The 19,356-nt window shown below is 39.3% G+C and overlaps 1 protein-coding gene across 27 annotated transcripts in view; it reads left to right on the top strand.

Moving 5' to 3' along the window:
• ARPP21 (cAMP regulated phosphoprotein 21) overlaps positions 1-19,356 on the top strand; it is a 146,460-nt gene that overhangs the window by 42,344 nt on the left and 84,760 nt on the right. For 26 of the 27 annotated variants that reach the window (XR_008993882.1, XR_008993883.1, XR_008993884.1 and 23 more), the window contains exons 3-9: positions 981-1,146; positions 2,083-2,124; positions 2,871-2,960; positions 6,927-7,071; positions 8,533-8,611; positions 9,270-9,329; positions 10,054-10,194. Coding sequence is in view for 24 of the 27 variants with exons in the window: in XM_036921545.2 (XP_036777440.2) it covers positions 1,018-1,146; positions 2,083-2,124; positions 2,871-2,960; positions 6,927-7,071; positions 8,533-8,611; positions 9,270-9,329; positions 10,054-10,194 (686 nt within the window). In the remaining 3 variants the exon portion in view is untranslated. Of the gene's footprint in view, positions 1-980; positions 1,147-2,082; positions 2,125-2,870; positions 2,961-3,165; positions 6,905-6,926; positions 7,072-8,532; positions 8,612-9,269; positions 9,330-10,053; positions 10,195-19,356 lie in introns of those variants that run through there. The other variant, XM_036921564.2, reaches the window with a different exon arrangement.

Below are 19,356 nucleotides of genomic sequence, written 5' to 3'. Positions count from 1 at the left end.
TTCCTCTCCTCTTTCTCTCTCTCCTCTCTCATTCTTTCCTCCCCTTATTTCTTTCTTTTCCATCACGTCTTAAGAAAACCTGAGGAGGAAGTAAAAGCTAAATCATTCATGAGCCTCATTTGACAGTGCATCAGAAGGAGAAGTGTCAGGGGTTTTGTGGAGGTAGGGAGAAAAAAATAATAATAACAGGCTTTAGCTTTGAAAAGCCATTTCCAGCATCTGTGTAGTAGTCTGCTGTGAGCCTGTAGTAGGGCAGTTTGATGGGGATGGCTTCATCAGAGCTGCCTGCCAGAGCCTTCCCACCCGGGCCGCACGGGCCACTGACAGTGACCTGGGAGAGGACTCATGCTTTTTAATAATGTCGCTGTCGGTTTGAAGCCTGAAAATGTTGGCCCTGAAAGGTTTATTGCCAAATTTAGATCTTGTATTTGTACTGCTTTATTACCTCTTAAATTGATTTCTGCCCCTTGTAGAGTGTACTGTCTCCCTCATACTTAAGAAAGTATGTCTGTGGGTGAAACTTGCAAATAATCTGGGGGTTCATCCTAGTGGTGGTGCAGAACACCAAGACTACCTCTTGACTCAAAAGTGGAGGGTCATCTGGTCAAAGTTGGAGACACGCTGTTTCTTTTTTCTTATGTTTTGTCTTGGGCACAGAGATGGGTAGATGTGTGGGAGTTATGCATCTCCATTTAAGATTTGTTGGTCCATTTGGATAGCGAAGTGTGTTCACCAGTGTTTGTGTGTGTGTGTGTGTGTGTGTGTGTGGAGGGCAATAGATAGGGCTACGAGACCTGTCTCTGTGCCTGTCTAGGGTACTTGATTTGATCTGATTTTGTATTCCTTTTGTATAAAGTTGACAGGGACGCCTGAATTGCTCATTGAAATTTGGATACAAAGGGAGGACAGAACTATCTCAAGAACAATAGTAAATACTTCGCCCTGCACTGGGTTTATTTTGTGACATCTTAACCTTGTAGGGCATCAAACCTTGTCATTTTAATTTGCATCGGGAGGATGTCAGAGCAAGGGGACCTGAATCAGGCCATAGTGGAGGAAGGCGGGACGGAGCGGGAACCCAGCACGCCAGAGAATGGCATTGTTAAGTCTGAAAGTCTGGATGAAGAGGAGAAGCTGGAGCTGCAGGTGAGCCTGGGAAAAAACCACTGTCCCACCACTGGGCACGGTTCTTTCATTCATTTTTAGAATACTTTTCAGGTTTGTTTGCTTTCTTTTTTTTCAGAGTTTGGTGAAATAAATAGGAAACCCATGCAGCTAATCCTCTCCTTTCCAAATTAGTAGTCACAGTTTTTCCTGACCAAAAAATGCTCTCAAATGTGCTTCAAAATGAAAAAAAAAATCCATATGGTCTATTTAATGACTGAATTTGCACACAGCAACTCCATACTAAGTTCTAGAGCACCTCAAGGAGTTTGGGGAGGCAGCATTAGGCTAGCTGAGTTTTAAAAATGGAATTGCTGTGCCATGAAAGATGAATACCCAGCTCCCGATAGGCTAAGAAAAATCACAGAGGTGAGCTCTATTGACCTTTGTGGGCAGGCTAAGGTTCCGTTCTTGTTAGCCTGCAATCCTGGGCCCTAGAATTCCCAGTCCAAGAGAAAAAGGGAGCCCAGGAACTGGCGGGGGGTCAGGGGAAGGGGGTTGACAGGGATTGGCAGTACTGAAAAAGTGATACGAGGAAATACACCAAGCGATTTGATGGAGGGAAAACGAACTGTCCTTGCAAACAGCCTGAGCCAATTTTCCCCCAGCTAAACTGCAAATGTAGTAACTCTTTTCATGTATAGTGAGCAAAGGCAGAAAATCATAAAGGCCAAAAGTCTTCAAGGTCAGTTTTTTTTTTTCCTTTCCAGCAGCTGCTGTGAAGAGAAAGCTACAAGTTAAAAGGGCAGAAGTTTTGGGGGGACTAGGAAAGGGGAGCCCTCCCCAGTGCTTCGAGTACCTTTTCTCTGTTACAATTGATTCCTTGACTAGAGTGACTTGACACCTTTTTTCTCTCTCTTTCTCCTGGCTGTTGGGTTTACTGTTTGTTTGTTTGTTTGATTTGTTTCTAACATATAGAGGCGGCTGGCGGCTCAGAATCAAGAGAGGAGAAAATCCAAGGTAGGGATCTGGAGAGGCTGCATTGACCTGATAGCATGGATGTCAATTACGTAGTTCCCGCTGTGATTAAAGGGTTTGCCAGCATTTCTGTTTTGGGCTTGCGTTGTTTGGCATTGTGCTTTTTGATGGCCTCTTTCTTTTTCTCACCCTGTATATTCTTTTTAATTACAGCAGTTAGGTTTCCCATAGCGGCAGATGTATATATAAATTTGATCCCATTTTCATACTGGCAGATTTGACAGTGTTTAATGAAACAAATAACCACTTGTTCTGTTTTCATTTTAAATAAAATCTGGGGTGCATGTTTTTAGCTTTCCCAGTTGATTTCTGCCTTGAAGTGAACAGGCTCTGGTGGTTAGATACATTCTTCATCTGGTTGAAGCATCATTTCAGTCAAATCCCTTCCAAAATCAGTCTTAGAACACAATTGTTTTTGTCATCTTTTTCCCCTTACATTCTCATGAAATGGCAGGCATCCATTCTTCATAAGTCTCTGATGTGATGGGCATGATTTGCTAAAAGTGGTCCTCAAGTCCGTGCTCACATTCTCATTAGCCTGCATCCCTGCCCACACAGTCTGATGCTGTGAGCCAGTGTAGACAGCACTGAGGGGCCTATTTGAAGCTTGGTTTTAAAAATCAGATTTGGGAATGTCCTGTGAAGGTGGAGATGATTGACAGGTTGCAGATGTCCTCTGTTTGTGTCCTTTATTTCCCTTCCTGTCCCTTTTCTTTTCCCCTTCTCAGTCAGGAGCCGGAAAAGGTAAACTGACTCGCAGCCTTGCTGTCTGTGAAGAGTCCTCAGGCAGACCAGGAGGTGACAATCTTCAAGATCAGGTAGACCCCCCCTGTCATTTTCATCAGTTGCATGAACGGGATCTACCTTTGTGTGCATGAGTATTAATTTGGCATTAAGTAGTGTTTCGGGGGAGAAAAAATAATTGAAGAAAGAGGTAGTTTTCTGGCTTTGTCCCCTGTTTATGAGACATTCTAAACTAGTTGAACAGTTTATCACAGAGTATTACGTTTGTTTTTTTTCCAGACCCTCTGAAAACTGCAAATGGAAAGGAATCCAAAAGAATTTAGATTAAAACTTAAAAAGTAAGCACGGTAGTGCTGAACTTCCTCAAAGGCTCTCTTTTGATAAGACTGAACCAAATACAGTCCTAAGTACCCCATCTCCTTCCTTAGAGGAGATTGTTACCTCTTACTGCCCCCACCGTGCACCTGCCTATAAGAAACACAGCTCTTGGCTCTTAGGAAACTTTAGAAATAGTGAATAAGGTGCCTTGAGCTTTGGAGACATACTTTTATGACCTTGGTGGAGGTTTTCTCAATACTGGAAAAAGTTGTCCAGAAATGAATCTGAGCTGCTGATGAATTTCAGTTAATATTATTAATAACATCACTGCATATCCTTACACATATTTTTGTTCTTGACAGCGAAACTGTTAGGCTCTAACAAATTCAAATTCCAACAAAACCCTCCCATGGCAAAATGGGAAACTTCACATCTATGTATTTCTGTTTGCTGTTTGGGCACCATATTAACTTTTATAAAAATAGTCTTGCTGCTGAAATTTCCTTTGTTTTATCAGAGGCTGAGAGCAGTCAAGAAAAGAGTAAGATGACTTATCTGAGCCCAAGGGAGGGAAAATTGTTTAAGATAGCATTATTTTTGTTTGGTCTTGTTTTGTTTTTCTCTTTTTACTTTAATTGAAATACTCTAAATTCTCCTCATGGATGCAGAGAGCATTGATCGAGAGCACTTTCTTTCTTTAAAGGGACCAAAAACAAATTCCTTATAGATTTTTGTCCTAAGAGTATTCTTTTTCTAGCCTCATTTTCTTACCATGCCACTTGTGTTGTAAGGCATAGACAGGCTATCTTTCTATAGCCATCACTGTTTCATATGCAAGCTTTATTTTTCTTGGGCTCTGAGAAATGTGTGGCTTTTCTTCAGCATTTTATCTGTGCTTCTATTTTTAATGGAAATTGAAAAGGGGGAATAATGTGAATATCATGGCCTGTATTATTAAATGTTGATGGATGGCTTGTAAAGTATTGCACATGATATATGTTAACTCTGCAGAATGACAAAGTCTGTGCGAAGTAAAGCCGCCGTTGTTCCCCACTCCAAGTGCCAGGCAGAGAAGGGCAGCCTTTACAGACTTAATCTGCTTTTTATCCCACTTGACAAGGTACCAGGAGGAAATCTGTTAAGAGATCACCTGTGTCATAGTGCCCGTCCTGGACCTAAGTCTAGTTTCTCCAGGTACTTGGTGCAGAGAACTGAGATGCAAACAGTGCTTTGTTCCTGCTGGTTCTGAGCTCAGAAATCAAGACTAGCTTTGTAGGAGAGAATTAGAGCTTGCAAGATTCTCTTTGAACTGGCTGAGGGGTGCTGGGAGCAGGGGCTGAGAGAAGACACCCGGACACACATGTTAGCAAGTGGCCATGTCACATTTTTAGCAAATAAAGAAGCAGACCTCTGAGTTGATATTGCAATGCCTTCGTTAGGTAACACAGGCACTTACAAAATGTGGGAGCTGAATCCCAGAGAACAGTGGCAGAAGTACACAGTATATGGATAACATTGCTTCCCCAATGTTTGTATATTCACAGTATTTGGAAAACTGCCTTCATTTTCCTGTGTGGGAAAAACTCTCGCTACCTGTATTACTTGATCTCAGACCCATAGCTGATGGTTTAGTCTGTCCTTAAGTTGAAGGAGTTTTGCTTTTCTAATGTTATACTATTTACCTATCAGTGTGTTACTGCAACTTGACTCATTCTTTTACTGTTATTGGATATAAACTTATCCTGTACCAATGTATTTATTAACACTTGTATTTTATTATTGAGCATATCAATAAAAATATTAAAAAATAACAGATTGTTTTTTACCAACTCTATAGCACTTTTGTGTATTCTTTCAACATCATAATGTATATGTATGCGTAGAAAAGATAGGTAATTTTCTGAGTATAGTGTTTGTTCACACATGGCATGAATTTGTACATTTTTTTTGTAGATGATGCCCCTTAGCTTCTGTTCTTGCATCCATTACCCAAATGTCTTTGATTTTAGATTCAAATTAACAGAGGCTGTGTGGCTTATTCGGCTTTGGAGAAGTGATGAGACCACTCCCATGGCCTGGACCCTCAGTTTCCCCTCTTGTTCAACAATCCAATTGATTCCTCCCCACCCCCAACCATTTCTTCTCGGCCAGAAATATTCCAGCTGTTTCCTTAGCAATAGAAGCAAATTGTAACCCTAAAATCTGCCTGAACCTTTGCAGACTAAGACATTTCTCTCCCAGATCATATGATAAAAGAACCTACAATCAAGTTACACTCTGTTTTTATGTATTTTGCATATGTCCATCCCCAAGATAAACATGTGAACTCAGAACATCTAGATAAGATAAATATTTATCATAAGAATGCATTTCATTTCATCCTCTATATCCTTTGTCCTTCCAACCAGGTTGACTTCTTATTCCAGTCAGGACTTCCCAGGGGAGCCCCTCCCAAGAAAGAAACTTGGCCCTGGAGGATTTTTGTTTTATTCTTGTTAGATTAGCCACGTTTACCAAGAGCCATTAGGAATCCCAGATCGGCCCTAATTTGAGGATGTGCAAGCATCAAGTTAGTCACATGGAGAGGAGCATTAATTTAGTTTTCAGTGATAAATGTTATTAGTCATTGGGAATATTTCTTTCCCCTACATCATAGATTTTAATGTCACTGGTGGAAAAGCTTTCTCATCAAATTCAAATGATCTCTTACATAAGACCAAGTGGGCCTAATGTTGGCTGATTTGTCATAGCTTTACTCATAGCAGAGGTTTTTCATAACGCAAAAAAACAACATAATTTGACTCATTCTTCTTCTTCAAAACAGTGAACATACTATCAACCAAATGGCTGGTATGTGAGTTAACACAAAATGATCTGTTGTCAGTGCAAAAGAAGTGAACGTAAAAGCGGACCCAGGCCCAATACTGCAAATGGTTCATCTTAGACCAAGCATCAGTTTGAGAGAATCTTACACTTGGGAAAGGACTAACTGATACTAAAAGTAAAAGAATATTAAGTATTTACAATCAATGGAAACTACAGTTCAACTTTGTACCTCTTCTAAAAGGCAACATCTATTGTAACCATAGAGTGTGATGAATCATTAATGGAATTTGCAGACAGTGTAATGGTCCATGCCTAGGGTCCCTGCAGTTGGATAGCTTGGTTTTCCTTAGTAGTAGAAATCATTGCTGATGTGGTTCTAATATCGACTTTTTATTGCAAATTGACTGTGAGGGCCGTTTTTTAATGTCTGTTCTATCTGTAATGATGATTATCCGTCTGTCCGTGTTGGTGCCAATTTTTCCTTATAAGGAATTATAGAAAAAGACTGCAGAAGGCTTTTTCTTCTTTCCTTTTGGAGACATGGCAGTGACTGTGATGCAAGCTTACTCATAAAGAAATGTTTCCTAGGTGCTTAAAAAATAAACCTGTAGAGAAAATAAGAGTTGTGATCTACAGGAAAGTAATATGCTTCAAGCTAATATCCATGAGGCAAAGTTTTAGTACTAGATGTTTCTCATGACCTTCCATTGACTTCTGAAGTTTAATTCACCTTAAAGGGCAATTATTTTTCTGACAGGTTTAATTTTTTACCATTTAAGAAAAAAAAATCTGCACCTGGCTTTCATTTTCCTGTATTTCATAACCTCTATGCAAAATGGAAACCAGACAGAGATTCTTCAATCTGGCCCTAAATTATTATATTTTTTCCCCAACAGGAATCAATTCATTTACAGCTTTCCAGTTTCCCCAGCCTGCAAGAGGATGATAAATCTAGGAAAGATGACTCTGACAGAGAAAAAGAAAAGGATAAAAACAAAGATAAAACCTCTGAAAAACCCAAGATCAGAATGTTATCAAAAGGTGAATGTAAAAATGTTTCCTTAACTTACTCAATTTGGACACATAAGTAGTCACAGAATACCTTCTAAATTTTACACACATATTCACCTCCTGCCAAACTCTGCATATAATTTTATAGGTGTACATATGTGCATGTGCGTATGTGTGTGTGTGTAAAAGATGTGAACTCAATTTTCCTTCCATTCATGGTGTCATTATTTTGTGTTTCTAGGAAGGTTATTTTTACAATCACATGTTTCTTTGGATTTTCATTTGGGTCTCCTATTTTCAATGTAAGTTTGTACAAAGGAGTGAATATAAATCTGCTCTTAATTCAGGTTTATTAGTCCAGTTAACTTGGATTGATAAGCAGTAATGACAATCCAGTTTTGTATCTTAACTTTCAAGTTTGTCTTGAAAAACAGATAGTGGATTAGCCATTCTCAGTTGATCAGTCACGTGGTCCCTGAAGCACAGGTGTGTATGTTGGTGTCCATAGAATATGTGGTTAACATTTTATCTGGTACAGATGGATTGGGCCTCTGCAACTCATAAACCACCATTTAATTCCTCACTGAAAGCATACATACTTCTATGTCCATAATGTTTTCCAAATAAAGTAATTCCTCGTAAAACCTCAAATCTACAATCCAGAATTTTCAAATGGTCGCCATACATGCAGTTGTACAAAACTAAAACAAAACCAAATAAAGGAAAGGAGAGGAAAAACTAAAACTAAGTTAAGTTGAAATGAAAATGTCATGAATAAATAGCTCTGCAGTAGACTTTTTTTTAATAACTGAGAAAGAATGGAGCATCAGCTGAGGAATGACAACTAATTCTAATATTATGCTGTATAACCACGGAGCTGCTCGGGATGATTGTCTCTGCTGCTGCATATCTAAAACACAAGGTGTAACAAGAGTAAAGAAGTACAGGTTCTTAAAATGGTTTTAGAAATTCAGCTTGAGCCAGCCTCGGAAGATTTGAAAGACTTAGAAATATTTAGTGCCCTCCTGTGTTTTGTACCAACTGGTATTTAGATAGTCTTGTAACAGATTTCCTTTTTCTGCTTCTCTGTGTTAAGACAAAGAGGGTGCCAAAGGACTCAAATCTTAAGAGCTCTCTCTGTGGGTTGGAAGTACCTGTCACACGGAGGTCGTGCCCTGGCTGATTTCAGCACAGAATGAATACATCACATTTCACTCCACCCACCCCCACCACCCAGCCTGTGCCCACTTCCTCTCCTATGGCAGCAGGTCTTTCTACACTCAGCATATGCTGGGTGATCTCCATTCCCAAATCTAATTTTCATTCTGATGTCACACTGCCAGGTTGCTAGTTTTGAAATGTATCCTTCATCCCAATAGCATCACCTTAAATTTACCTGAGCAGGAGGGAACCGGGAAAGGGTGGGAAAACCTTTTCTATCCCACCTCCCCACTATCATTCCTGACAGCTCCATCCTGCTATTTGTTTCAGATTGCAGCCAAGAATATACGGATTCTACAGGCATAGACTTACACGAGTTTCTGATTAATACATTAAAGAATAATTCCAGGTAAATTATTAAATAAACTTCTGATTTTTAAGAGTCAAGTAAAATATGAGAATCAAAGTGATTAATCCAAACACTACTAAGAACCGGGTTGTAAAATTCAGACACCTTCTCTGATGTCTTAAATTGTCTCCTGTATCTCTGCTGGTAATAGTTTGCATGTTTACTGTTCAAATAGCCTTAATTGCTGGGTAGTTATCCGGTGAATAAACTATAGCATACGAGTTCTGCTTTCCTGGTCACAAAGAGGTCCTGATGTCATGGGGAACAATACAGAATGAAAAGCAATGTGAGATGAACCAGTTATGCTTCAATGCAGTTATACAGCCATCTACTAGGGCTTTGCTTTGTGCCAGTTTCCAAACAATTTAAAATATACAATTTATTTGGTGTGTTTTATGGGCCTAATATCTTGCATGTACTAATTAGCATTAAAACTACAAAAGTTCCCAAAGTACAAAATACTAAACAACTGAGATGAGAAGTCATCTGAAGTAGGAGGAAACCATATGTATATGGACGGCATATTCCAGAGAAGAGTTGATCCGGATTTGTAGTCACACACATTTAAGCAGTATTTTCCATATATCCAAATGAACTTTTTGGGTCTTTTGGAATGGAAAGTGCATAAAACCTTTTCATTTGAACATTTGTCTTACAGGGACAGGATGATACTCTTGAAAATGGAGCAGGAAATCATCGATTTCATTGGGGACAACAAGTACGTTAAATCGCAAAGCCAGCTAATTTCTACGCTGTGTCTTACTTTGGTATTCGGGTATAATTATCCATTCTGGAAAGATTTAGGGATAGCTAAAACATTATCTAATATATTTGCTGATTTGTTAAACGGAGATGCTGTTAGAGTTAGGAGCTGTATGCCGATGGGAATGGTTGCTTAGCCCACGTGTGCTTCTGCTTGTTAAATTCCTGACAAAATGCCTATAAACAGGGGCCGCTGATTAGCATAGAGTAGCTGTAACAAGAGCGACCCTTTTCATTTTTATTATAGTTTTCTAATGGGCTCCAGCTGGCTGCAGTCAGTTATGCCTGGTAATAATTGTACGGCTTTCAGTGTAAACCATGTAATGCCACATCTCCAGATAGACATCTGTGGTTGCATATTATGTTGTATCATTTGTCCTGTCCTGGCTCTGTTGATAAGGTATCATGGCCTAAAATAGAATACTTTCCAACAGACATTAAGGTCTTTTTGGTGAGAAAAATGCACAACCACAAAACAAGGATGCTCATTGTAGCTTAATCAATAAATCTATAAGAAGTGGGAAATTTGTCTGGAAATGAGGACATTAAGTGATGCCAGAGATGATAGAAGCTTAGGGGTTGGGATGAAAAAGAAATGGCTTTGCATGTATACCTATAAAACGTACTATGGGCCAGGAGCAAAAAATGCTGATCCCACTTTGTCTTATACTCCTTTCCAGTAATCACTATAAAAAGTTCCCTCAGATGTCATCCTATCAGAGGATGCTTGTCCATCGAGTGGCAGCTTACTTTGGGTTGGATCACAATGTGGATCAAACAGGAAAATCCGTTATCATCAACAAGACCAGCAACACAAGAATGTAAGCCCCACCACTCTGTTTATTGAGCATTTTCTTCTTCTCTTATGGGTTCATTTATGAGAGCACAGTGTAAAATTCAAAGTACATGACATTTAAAATCTGCAGTGTTATTTATCCCTTGCTCTTATCAGCGGTAGGTGGCATTTATCTGTAGAAGATTATCTGAAGACCAGGAGAGTGGATAAAATTTAGCCAATAAAGTGGATTTATTCCCTGATCTTTTATATAGCTCCTGAAACATAATTTTCCTTCTTGCATAAAAAAGCCTGGGCCATTTTATGTTAAGATTTAGCTCAAATGAAAAATAACATTTTAAAGCAACAATGACATATTCAGGATAATTGTCTCTTTCTTTTCCTGGTTTGTAAACATCTATTTACTGTGGTTTCTAGAGGAACAAAAGATCTGAACATGGAAACTTCTGTCCTGCCCTCTAAAACCCAATTCTGTGATTGACTAGTTGTGCGACTTGAAGCAAGTCACTTAAAATCTGCCATCTCAGTTTTTTTCATCTGTAAAATGAGAGCTTTGAGCTAGATATCAGAGTTCTAGCTCAAAAAGGAGGATGGTTATTAGTTTTTTATTTATCAAATGTACATCCCAGTGGTTCAACAGTCCCTCTTCCCTCCTCAGCACCCCCATCCACTCCTCCCCCCTTAGGAACCACTAGTCACTTCTCAGTGCCTATTAGGATGGTTATTAGTTTTTGTTCCTTAGAATAGTTGTTTGCTTTTATCTTATTATCTTTTCACGGGGCCATTGAGTCACCAAAAATGTAAGATGCCTCATCATTTGCTCTGGAAACCTGGAGTTGTCCCTCATGAACCCATGTATCTTTTGAGTATAGCACAAGCCACTTTTGTAATAAAATACTTGTTAAACTGAAAAACTATCCCTACGTAAAGCATTCTCATGAAACATTTGTGTATTACAATTTCCTCTTTCACAGTGCCCTTGGTAAACCGCATAAATTGCGTGGATTTTAGGAATGCTGTGTTGGTGAGGTGAACTTTCAGGTCAAGAATGTAGGATGTTTGTAACACTCTTTGTTCTCTGCTCACCAGAGGTTGGGACAAGTAGAGATGGAGATGAGACCTTTTCCTCACTCCAGGCCTGGTCTGTGTTCAGAGAAAGAGAACTAGGGTGAAGGTCACAGTGGAGAGGATGCAACTGGGGAGATCTGGGTCTGAGCATGGCTATTATCTCAGTGACACTGAGCACTGTACTTCTCTGGGCTTCAAATTACTTATTAATCTGCAAGAGAGTTTGAAGTGGATAATGTTTAAGGGCCCTTGAAGCTTCAGAATCGTTGGGTCCCATGGCTGCTTTCTACTGTGCTGGTAAAATACATCGAAAAATTTATCAGCTCTCCACTTTATCTGATGGCTGGCACATGTGCCTCCTATTTTGAACGGTCATAGGAATGAAAGGTCATTGCCCTTTCATCCCTTACATCCTCCCTCACCATCCAATGCTCCTACTTTGTCACCCCTGTTGTTGTTTTTCTCATTGCCATTCTGATTTTTCTTAGGACTTTCAGATATCCTAATGCAGGGACACACTGCATGCAAAACAGACAAGCAGTTGACTATCTCTTTTGAATCTTTCTCCTCTTTCTTTATCAGACCATCACAGACATGGAAAAGCCCACACATCAAGTAGATTGTCTGATACTCTTTCAACTAGTGGAGATAGTGCTTGATTTTTAATCCACGCTGACTTTTCAATCCCATAGTCATGAACATTAACATACATGTTTGATACCTCTTTCCTTGTAGAACCATTTTTGAGAAAATTAAGTTCTACATAAACACTCTTGGTAAGCTTTGAAAGATGGCTCTAAACTTGCCTGTCCAATATGGTAGCCACTAGCTATATATGGCTGTCCATATTTTAATTTAAATTAATTCTATTTAAAACAAATTTGAAATTTACAATTCAGTTCCTCAGACAGACTAGCCACGTCCTATTACACAGCATATAGAGAACATTTCCATTATTCCAGAAAGTTCTTTTAGTCAGCTCTTCTCACAATTCTTGTGATTCTTGCAAGTTTCCCAATACCACTAAAGGATATAATTTTTTCCTTAAAACTGTTATTGTCTGGCTAACAGGTGTCATATTATCGTATTATTAGATTTCTTCACTTCCAGGAGAGCAGTGACATTCTTTTTTTTTTTATTGGCTAATTGAAAATAGACCCACATGTTTCTGCCTTCAGAAGTAGTGGAAAGAGCTAGCACGGACAGCACTTTCAAGCGGTGCAGTTGCTACGGCCGAATGCCCGCCCTGGCTCGGCCTCTGCCTGATTCCTGCTCTTGCATACCAGCCTTTAACCCCACTCTGGAGTCAAATCGTGCCTACACAGAAAGACAAATGACTGTATGTCATGAACATCCCGAGTATTTCCTGAAGAGTTGAGCTAATAAAGTTCAGTCCACAGCTGTCAGCTGCGCCTCTGTTCCAGTCACCTTTCTGACCACCCTCTCTTCAGACTCTTTTGGGAGGGCGCGGGGGTGGGGAGTGCTGATATCTTTTAGGACAAGAGAACCGGATGAATTAAATGTCCACACTTCAAATAGTAGTAAGCCTGAATCACTATTGGCAGTCTTAGGAAAGGAGACCTGTCATTCTGTGGAAAGTCACACATTTGATTTTAACGGTCTGTTGCCATGTTCTTTTGGAGTTGAAGTTCAGAGTGGAACATTTTATCAAGAACATTCTATTCAAGTCCAAAGTGTCTTGGTTTTCTTTGTTTCTCTGAAGATTTCAAGAGCTGTGCTCTTAAGGACAGTTGGCATGTGATGGTCATGGGGACCATATTAATTTAGGTATGTTATTGGATGCAAATGTTTTCATTTATATAAAGGAGAGAGGCTGAGATGGGCAAGATGGCTTATTGTTGGGTATGTGTTTGGTGAATACTTTTTCAAAGTGTTCAATTTTATGCTACTCCAATGCAAATATATGCAAATGCACATTTAAATGACACTGTAGCTTGGGAGAAATGCAGAAAAAATCTGGATGGAGAATACAAAGATGAACTAAAGGGCTGGAAGAGAGAAAGCACTTTTTTATATGACTTTTAATTTTTCTTTTTCAATGACACTGCATTGGCATAAAAGGTGATCCTCTGACATGGGTGTATTTCAGCTACAAATCAGCTGGGACTTATTTCCCAGGATCTTTGCTTTTCTAGATCATAGGTAGTTCAAGTAATTATAGAATGTGGCTTGAGCATACTGGGTTTTGCATGGAGAGAAAATAGTTTCACATGAATTTCAAAATATTGAAGTCATGACAGTGCCCTGTCAGGACTAAATATACCTGCATGTATGTACTTCAGTCACTTCTAGGATTTCCTCTAATATCCTCAGATATAAATTATCTGTCCTTCTATGATGGAAAAATTTTGTTTGAGAACAGACTTCTCAGTTTGTTAAGTGATAGAATCTCTTACTTATCATAGCATTGCCTACTATTTATTCACTGCACTGGGCACCTTACCTCTTAGTTCATGTATCCTAAAGACACATTTACAGAGGAAAATGAGATGGAAATTCAAGTTCAAATTTGGGCTTGAAAAGAAGCAAGGATTACCATGGCTGGGATGTAAACTGGTGTGTCAAATGCCAAGAACAATTTTCTTAAATAATCTAACTCTCCTAAATGAAATATTCAGAATATCTTGAGCAAAATCCCTGAGAAGATCCCCTTGTGTGGCTGGGAATTCCAACTCTTTTAAGTCTTTTGTTGTCTGAGAAGAAACAGTGGTGGTGGTGGTGGAGAGTGCTGTTTGAAACTTACCTCAGAGGTATCCCTAAATAACAGGTACTTCCTATAATTTGACAGCTTTTGCTAGATTTTCTGTGTTTATCACAGCTGCAAGACTTGACACTTGGGAGGAGCAGTTATCCATTCAGTTTAAACCTTGCTTTATTCCATTTCAATAAATTTTTTCTAAGAATTAAGAAGCTACCTTTATGGATAATGTCAGCTTGGGAGAAATGCAGAAAAAATCTGGATGGAGGATATGCATTGTGTTATTACAAAACTGCCACAGGCAACCCAATTGTCCAAACCCACATTTTCATGTTGTAGCCACAAAGCATGGAGTGGGGTTTAGGGACATGGGAGCCCAGACAAAGTAGGAAACAACACTTATGTTCATGTGGCAGACATTCCAGGAAGGTGCCTTCATCTGAGCAAACTGATGCACACTAGAGAATTAATGAAGGAACTCACCTTATCCTCACAGTCCTGCACCTTGAGGCTGGCTGAGCTCAGCAGGGTAAGGACGGGGCACATGTGACCTGCAGCCTCAAGGCACACTTACTGGTGCACAGATTGGGTCTCAGAGGCAGGACTCACTTCTCATGAGAACTCACCGCCTCTTTGTAGAAATAATGAAAGGACGTCTCCAGCCGTGTCATGGTTTGTCCCTTTCCAGTGAGCTTTTCCTCCCACCTCCCCCACCCTGCCACCATCTATTGATAGAAACATGTTTCCCTCTCTAGCACTTCAAATTTTTTTCTTTTGGAATTCTTTGCTAACTGTCAGATTGGGTGGTGACACCAAATGGGCCCCTTGGAAATTTGAGGCAGAGGTATTAGGGTCTGTGCTAATTTGGGTCTGCAAATGATATATATAAGATATTTACTCTCTGTAATGTTGCTATTTTGATATTTAGGATTGAAGCAAAATTTGAAGTGAACTTGCAAAAAAAAACTAGATGCTACAAATACATAAGTCTATTTTCACATGAGATGCTTTGCCCTTCTCTTTGTCTCCTTTTCCAATCTTCACTTTTCTCTTCTGCTTATTTTTCTATGTGTTTAGCTCAAAGCAGCATATTGTTCTTTTATTAGATGATTTTTTTCACCTCCCTATCCTTTTCTCCATTCTGGAGAAAGGGCCTATGCTCAGTGTGCATCATTTGACACACTTGCACTAGGGTTCTCTAAAGGCCCAGATCAGTCACAGGCAAAGAGAGCCCCATGTGTATCTGCATGTCTGTGCATGTGTCAGAGTAACTAACTAGGCTCGGATAATTTTCATGTTAAAAGGTTGTCATCTCGTGAATATTTTTTCCATTGTCTTTCACATCCACCCACTGTCATTGCCTCAAATCCCCTGCTCTCCTGAGTGCAGAGGAAAGAAAGGCAACGCCAGATCCACCGAAGGAGGGTAATTACAGGTCCCAGAAACCACAGAACCACAGTAGAGGTCCAAAGGCAGAGGTTTGGGGTGACACCTTAGGAGTCCAGTGCTCAAGAACAGAATGCCCTGATTCCCAAGGTGCTGGGTATTTGGCTGGAGTGATGCGTGGTATGCCGCAGCGACAGTAGTTTATTTGTCTGTTCCAGAAAGGACGATTGACTGAGCTGGTTCTTTGCTAAACCGCAAGAACCATGAAACTTGTTCTAGTGCTAAATAAAGTGTCTCTCTGGGTGAAGCAGTTGAGCCCGTCTGACTTGGTTAAGAATCCCTGAAGTGATAGATAATTACTGTGCTAAGAGGCAGGATGGAGGGACAGCCTACCTTCTCAGTGGGCAGACCCAGAGAGGAGGGGCAGCCGCCCATCAGAGTCCTGCTTAGTGTCCTGAAGAAGCTAAGGTTTAAATGGGAATCCTTGGTTTCTGACCCTGGGGCATTTCACTCCCTGCAGGGGATTTAAGTGCAGTTACATCCAAATAAAATCAACCAAACAAAAAATTCCATGCTTGTCCTCCCACATGTGTTCTCTTTCTTTCCCTTTTGATGGGCATATGAGGGGCACTGTGAGCATCACACTGATATAGGGGCTTCTTCTGAAGAAGACCAGGCAGCAATTTATCTAAGTGCTCTTGAAAATCTGTGAGGCTGGCATCCTGTCATTTCTCAGAATGGTAAATTTTCTCTGCAATTATTATAGGAACAGCATGAAAGTCATCTGACTTGAAGCCAAGGATCAAAAACCTCATGAAGAATTACATTACTCTCAGGAAAACCATGAAGTTTTACTTACTGGTCAGATAACCTAGTTCTTTAATTAGTACTCAGACTCAAAGTAAGACTTATTTGCTAACACTGGGAAGACTCCCTACCATTTCTCTCAAATATTACACCTTCTCATATTATTATTCCAAGCACCTCAGAGAACATATTCTGTAGACAAAATAGATAAATCACAGACATACATTGTGAGAACACAAACAGGTTGGCTGTGTTCCTTTCCCAGTTCAAAATTGATGGGTCTTTGAGCATTGAATGTGTAATTTACTACTTAATTTTTTGAGACAAAGCATGCATGTACCTTCTATAACATGAGAATCTCTAATACCAGCTTTTTTAAAAAAGAGCTGTTCCACAGAGTAATGATACTTTTAAAACTCACATTCATGTGTTTATTTAGCTCACAGCACTGTATGTAGAGGAAGTTAGATCTTTTTATAGGAGCAGAAACTGAGATTCCTGTCTTGATCTTACCTTGCCAATTCCCAGATGACTAAGACCGAAATCCACCACTCCTGCCCACCAACCATGACTTTTCTTCCAAAATCAGGGAAACAAGAACCAACGTCAACAGATTCAATGTTCTGATATAATGATAAAAGCACAAAGAAAACCAAACACTATTCTTTCACTAGTACCCATTGCTTTCCTTACAAAGTTTAAATTTGCATGTAGCTATTTTGAAGGTTGAACAGAGGACTCAATTAAACAATGTTAATACTGTGGTGGATGTTAAAACTCTGATGTCAGTTCCTTTCAGCACCACAGAACACACTGGACTGAAAACCATCCTGGCCTCCACGTGAGAAGACAAAGGCCAGTTGCACATTCTTCAACTGTGTCCAGCAAAAACGATTTGTCAGGTGTTCAGTGTCATGCTTTGAGCAGAAGAACGATGGGCTTTAGAACACACCCATCTTCTGTTCATAGTGTAGTTGAGAAGCCAAGATCATTTTGATCAGGACTCTGTGTGTGCCTGAGTGTGTGCATGTGTGGGTGTAAGTACAAGACTGTATGTGTAAGTGTGTGAATACATTGAGTCACACAGTTTGGGACAGTTTAGAAAAAGGTTCACTGTGCATCTACTTACCACACACAGCATTGCTCTAAACCCACGGTAGCTTTAAAGGGCATGACATAATGTGGTCTGGCTCCTTCCATCCACAGCTTCCTTTGCTGTCAGCAGCAGAATTCGGCCCAGCCTGAAGGCTCCCTTTGTTGCTTGTAGACCTATCTTTAGGTTTGGCAGTCGTTTTAGCATTTGAACCTTGGGAAAACTTTTAGGGCTTACTCGAAGGTGAGAGCCTGGCTGTGTCTAGTGAATAGCTGGTCTTCTTGGTGTAATTCTTGGGTCTTGTTAATCTTAAGGTTTCTGACAGTGGTGAGGTTATTAACATATTAGCATGGCTTTAGGATAGATAGAATTAGGTTTAGAGTGGAAAGAGAAGTTGTAGTTTACTGGTTGAAGGTGCTTGGTTTCCATGGAATTATATGCTTAAATGCTAGATTATAGTTATTGGTATGAATCTTAAAACAGTAAATTGGAATCTGCCTAGAGAAATGGACACTTACCTAACACATTTTATCCCATCATCAGAATCCTTCCAACCTCTCAGTCTTTCTAAGATTCCACAGGATTCCTAGGGGAGCACAGCCCCCAATTTCCTAATCTCTTACTTCTCACCCTCCTGGCCTTCAAAATAGGAAAGAAAAAAAAATTAACATTTCTTTATATGTACAGAAAATATCTGATAATTCTGTATCAGTGAAAGCACACTGATCCCTCTGGATCTTGTCAACAAGTAAAACACCATATTTGCACACAGGCTTAAAAGGAATACTTTTATATGCAGTATAAGCAAAAAGACTTTCATGCCAAGAAACAGTCATATTCTCCTTTAATCCTCCCAAGGACTTTTAGGTAAGTATTACTACTTACCGTTTTTTACAACAAAATGAGCACCTCTCTCTTAGGGATGTTAAGTAATCACAAAAGCCACACAGTCAGTAAGCTGCAGAGTTGAAAAGACACAACACATGTTTTGAAAAGACAAACTTTGGTTGGGCTTGCTTATCAGCATTTAGCCATGAATTGTTTAACACAGTTTAATTATTGCAACTATTGGGATGTTAAATTTAGCATGCTAGTTCATTTCCATTTTTGTAAAGTTGTGATGTGCTAAAATGCCTTGTGTTTTGGGGGGTGTGGAGCTTTGAAACATTTGGTATACTAGCTACCGCTTTTGAATGTTCATGTAAAATTGAAAATGGAAAGATGGAGAACTTAAAGAAAGAAAAGTGGACTGATAGTGTAGCCCTCCTTTTTTTATTTTTCATTTCCAGGAATTCTCAATTTACAGGTAACTTTGCAGAAACATGTGTGTTTTTTTAAACTGAGTAGATCCATCTGATGTATGATTGGTATTGTTGTAATACTGTTTCAATACAGTTCAGAAATAACCAACTTCACAAACAGAATTTAATATTCTGGGTCTTTAGTGCACCTAATTTCTTTCTCTATTTCAAATTTCAGATTTTTTCCTTTTTGTCCTATCCTTCTCATTGTCTGGATTTCCCCTTAAGAGAGAAAAAAGCCCTGCAACTGGACACGGTCACTTAGTATCACTACACATGCCATCATTAGTAAATGCATGTTTCCGTGCAGACAGACCAAGAAGAACATAGAAATAAAGAGGGTAATTTATTTTTGATGAGATAAAACAACTAAGTGTACATTTTAGCTGACTATAAAATAATACATGCCATGAAAGAAAATTTAGAAAGTATTCAAATGCAAGGATATTTTAATTGCCCATACACCAGTGATTAAATACAAAGTACTGTTAAGTTGTTGAAGTAGTTTCCGATCTTTCTAAACAAGTAGCTTTTATTATTTTGTTATTATAAAACACTGCATGTTTATTATAAGAATCACAAATACATGTAAAGGTTAGAAGTAAAATGTGACATTTTATCCCACCATCCAGAGACAACAGCTGCTAACATTATTATATATTACAGTTTCAACATTAATATGACTGTAGTATATCTATTCTTTTATACATGGTTTTTCTATGTTAGTCAGTAGTATTGCCTATCAGTTTATAAAGTTGCACATTACATATGGAGATACATGAAGTTATTTAACCAGTCTGCCATGGATTTCCA

The sequence above is a fragment of the Manis pentadactyla genome, chromosome 14, assembly GCF_030020395.1.
Source record: "Manis pentadactyla isolate mManPen7 chromosome 14, mManPen7.hap1, whole genome shotgun sequence".
NCBI classification, from domain to species: domain Eukaryota; kingdom Metazoa; phylum Chordata; class Mammalia; order Pholidota; family Manidae; genus Manis; species Manis pentadactyla.
This window is presented reverse-complemented; position numbering and strand designations above follow the sequence as displayed.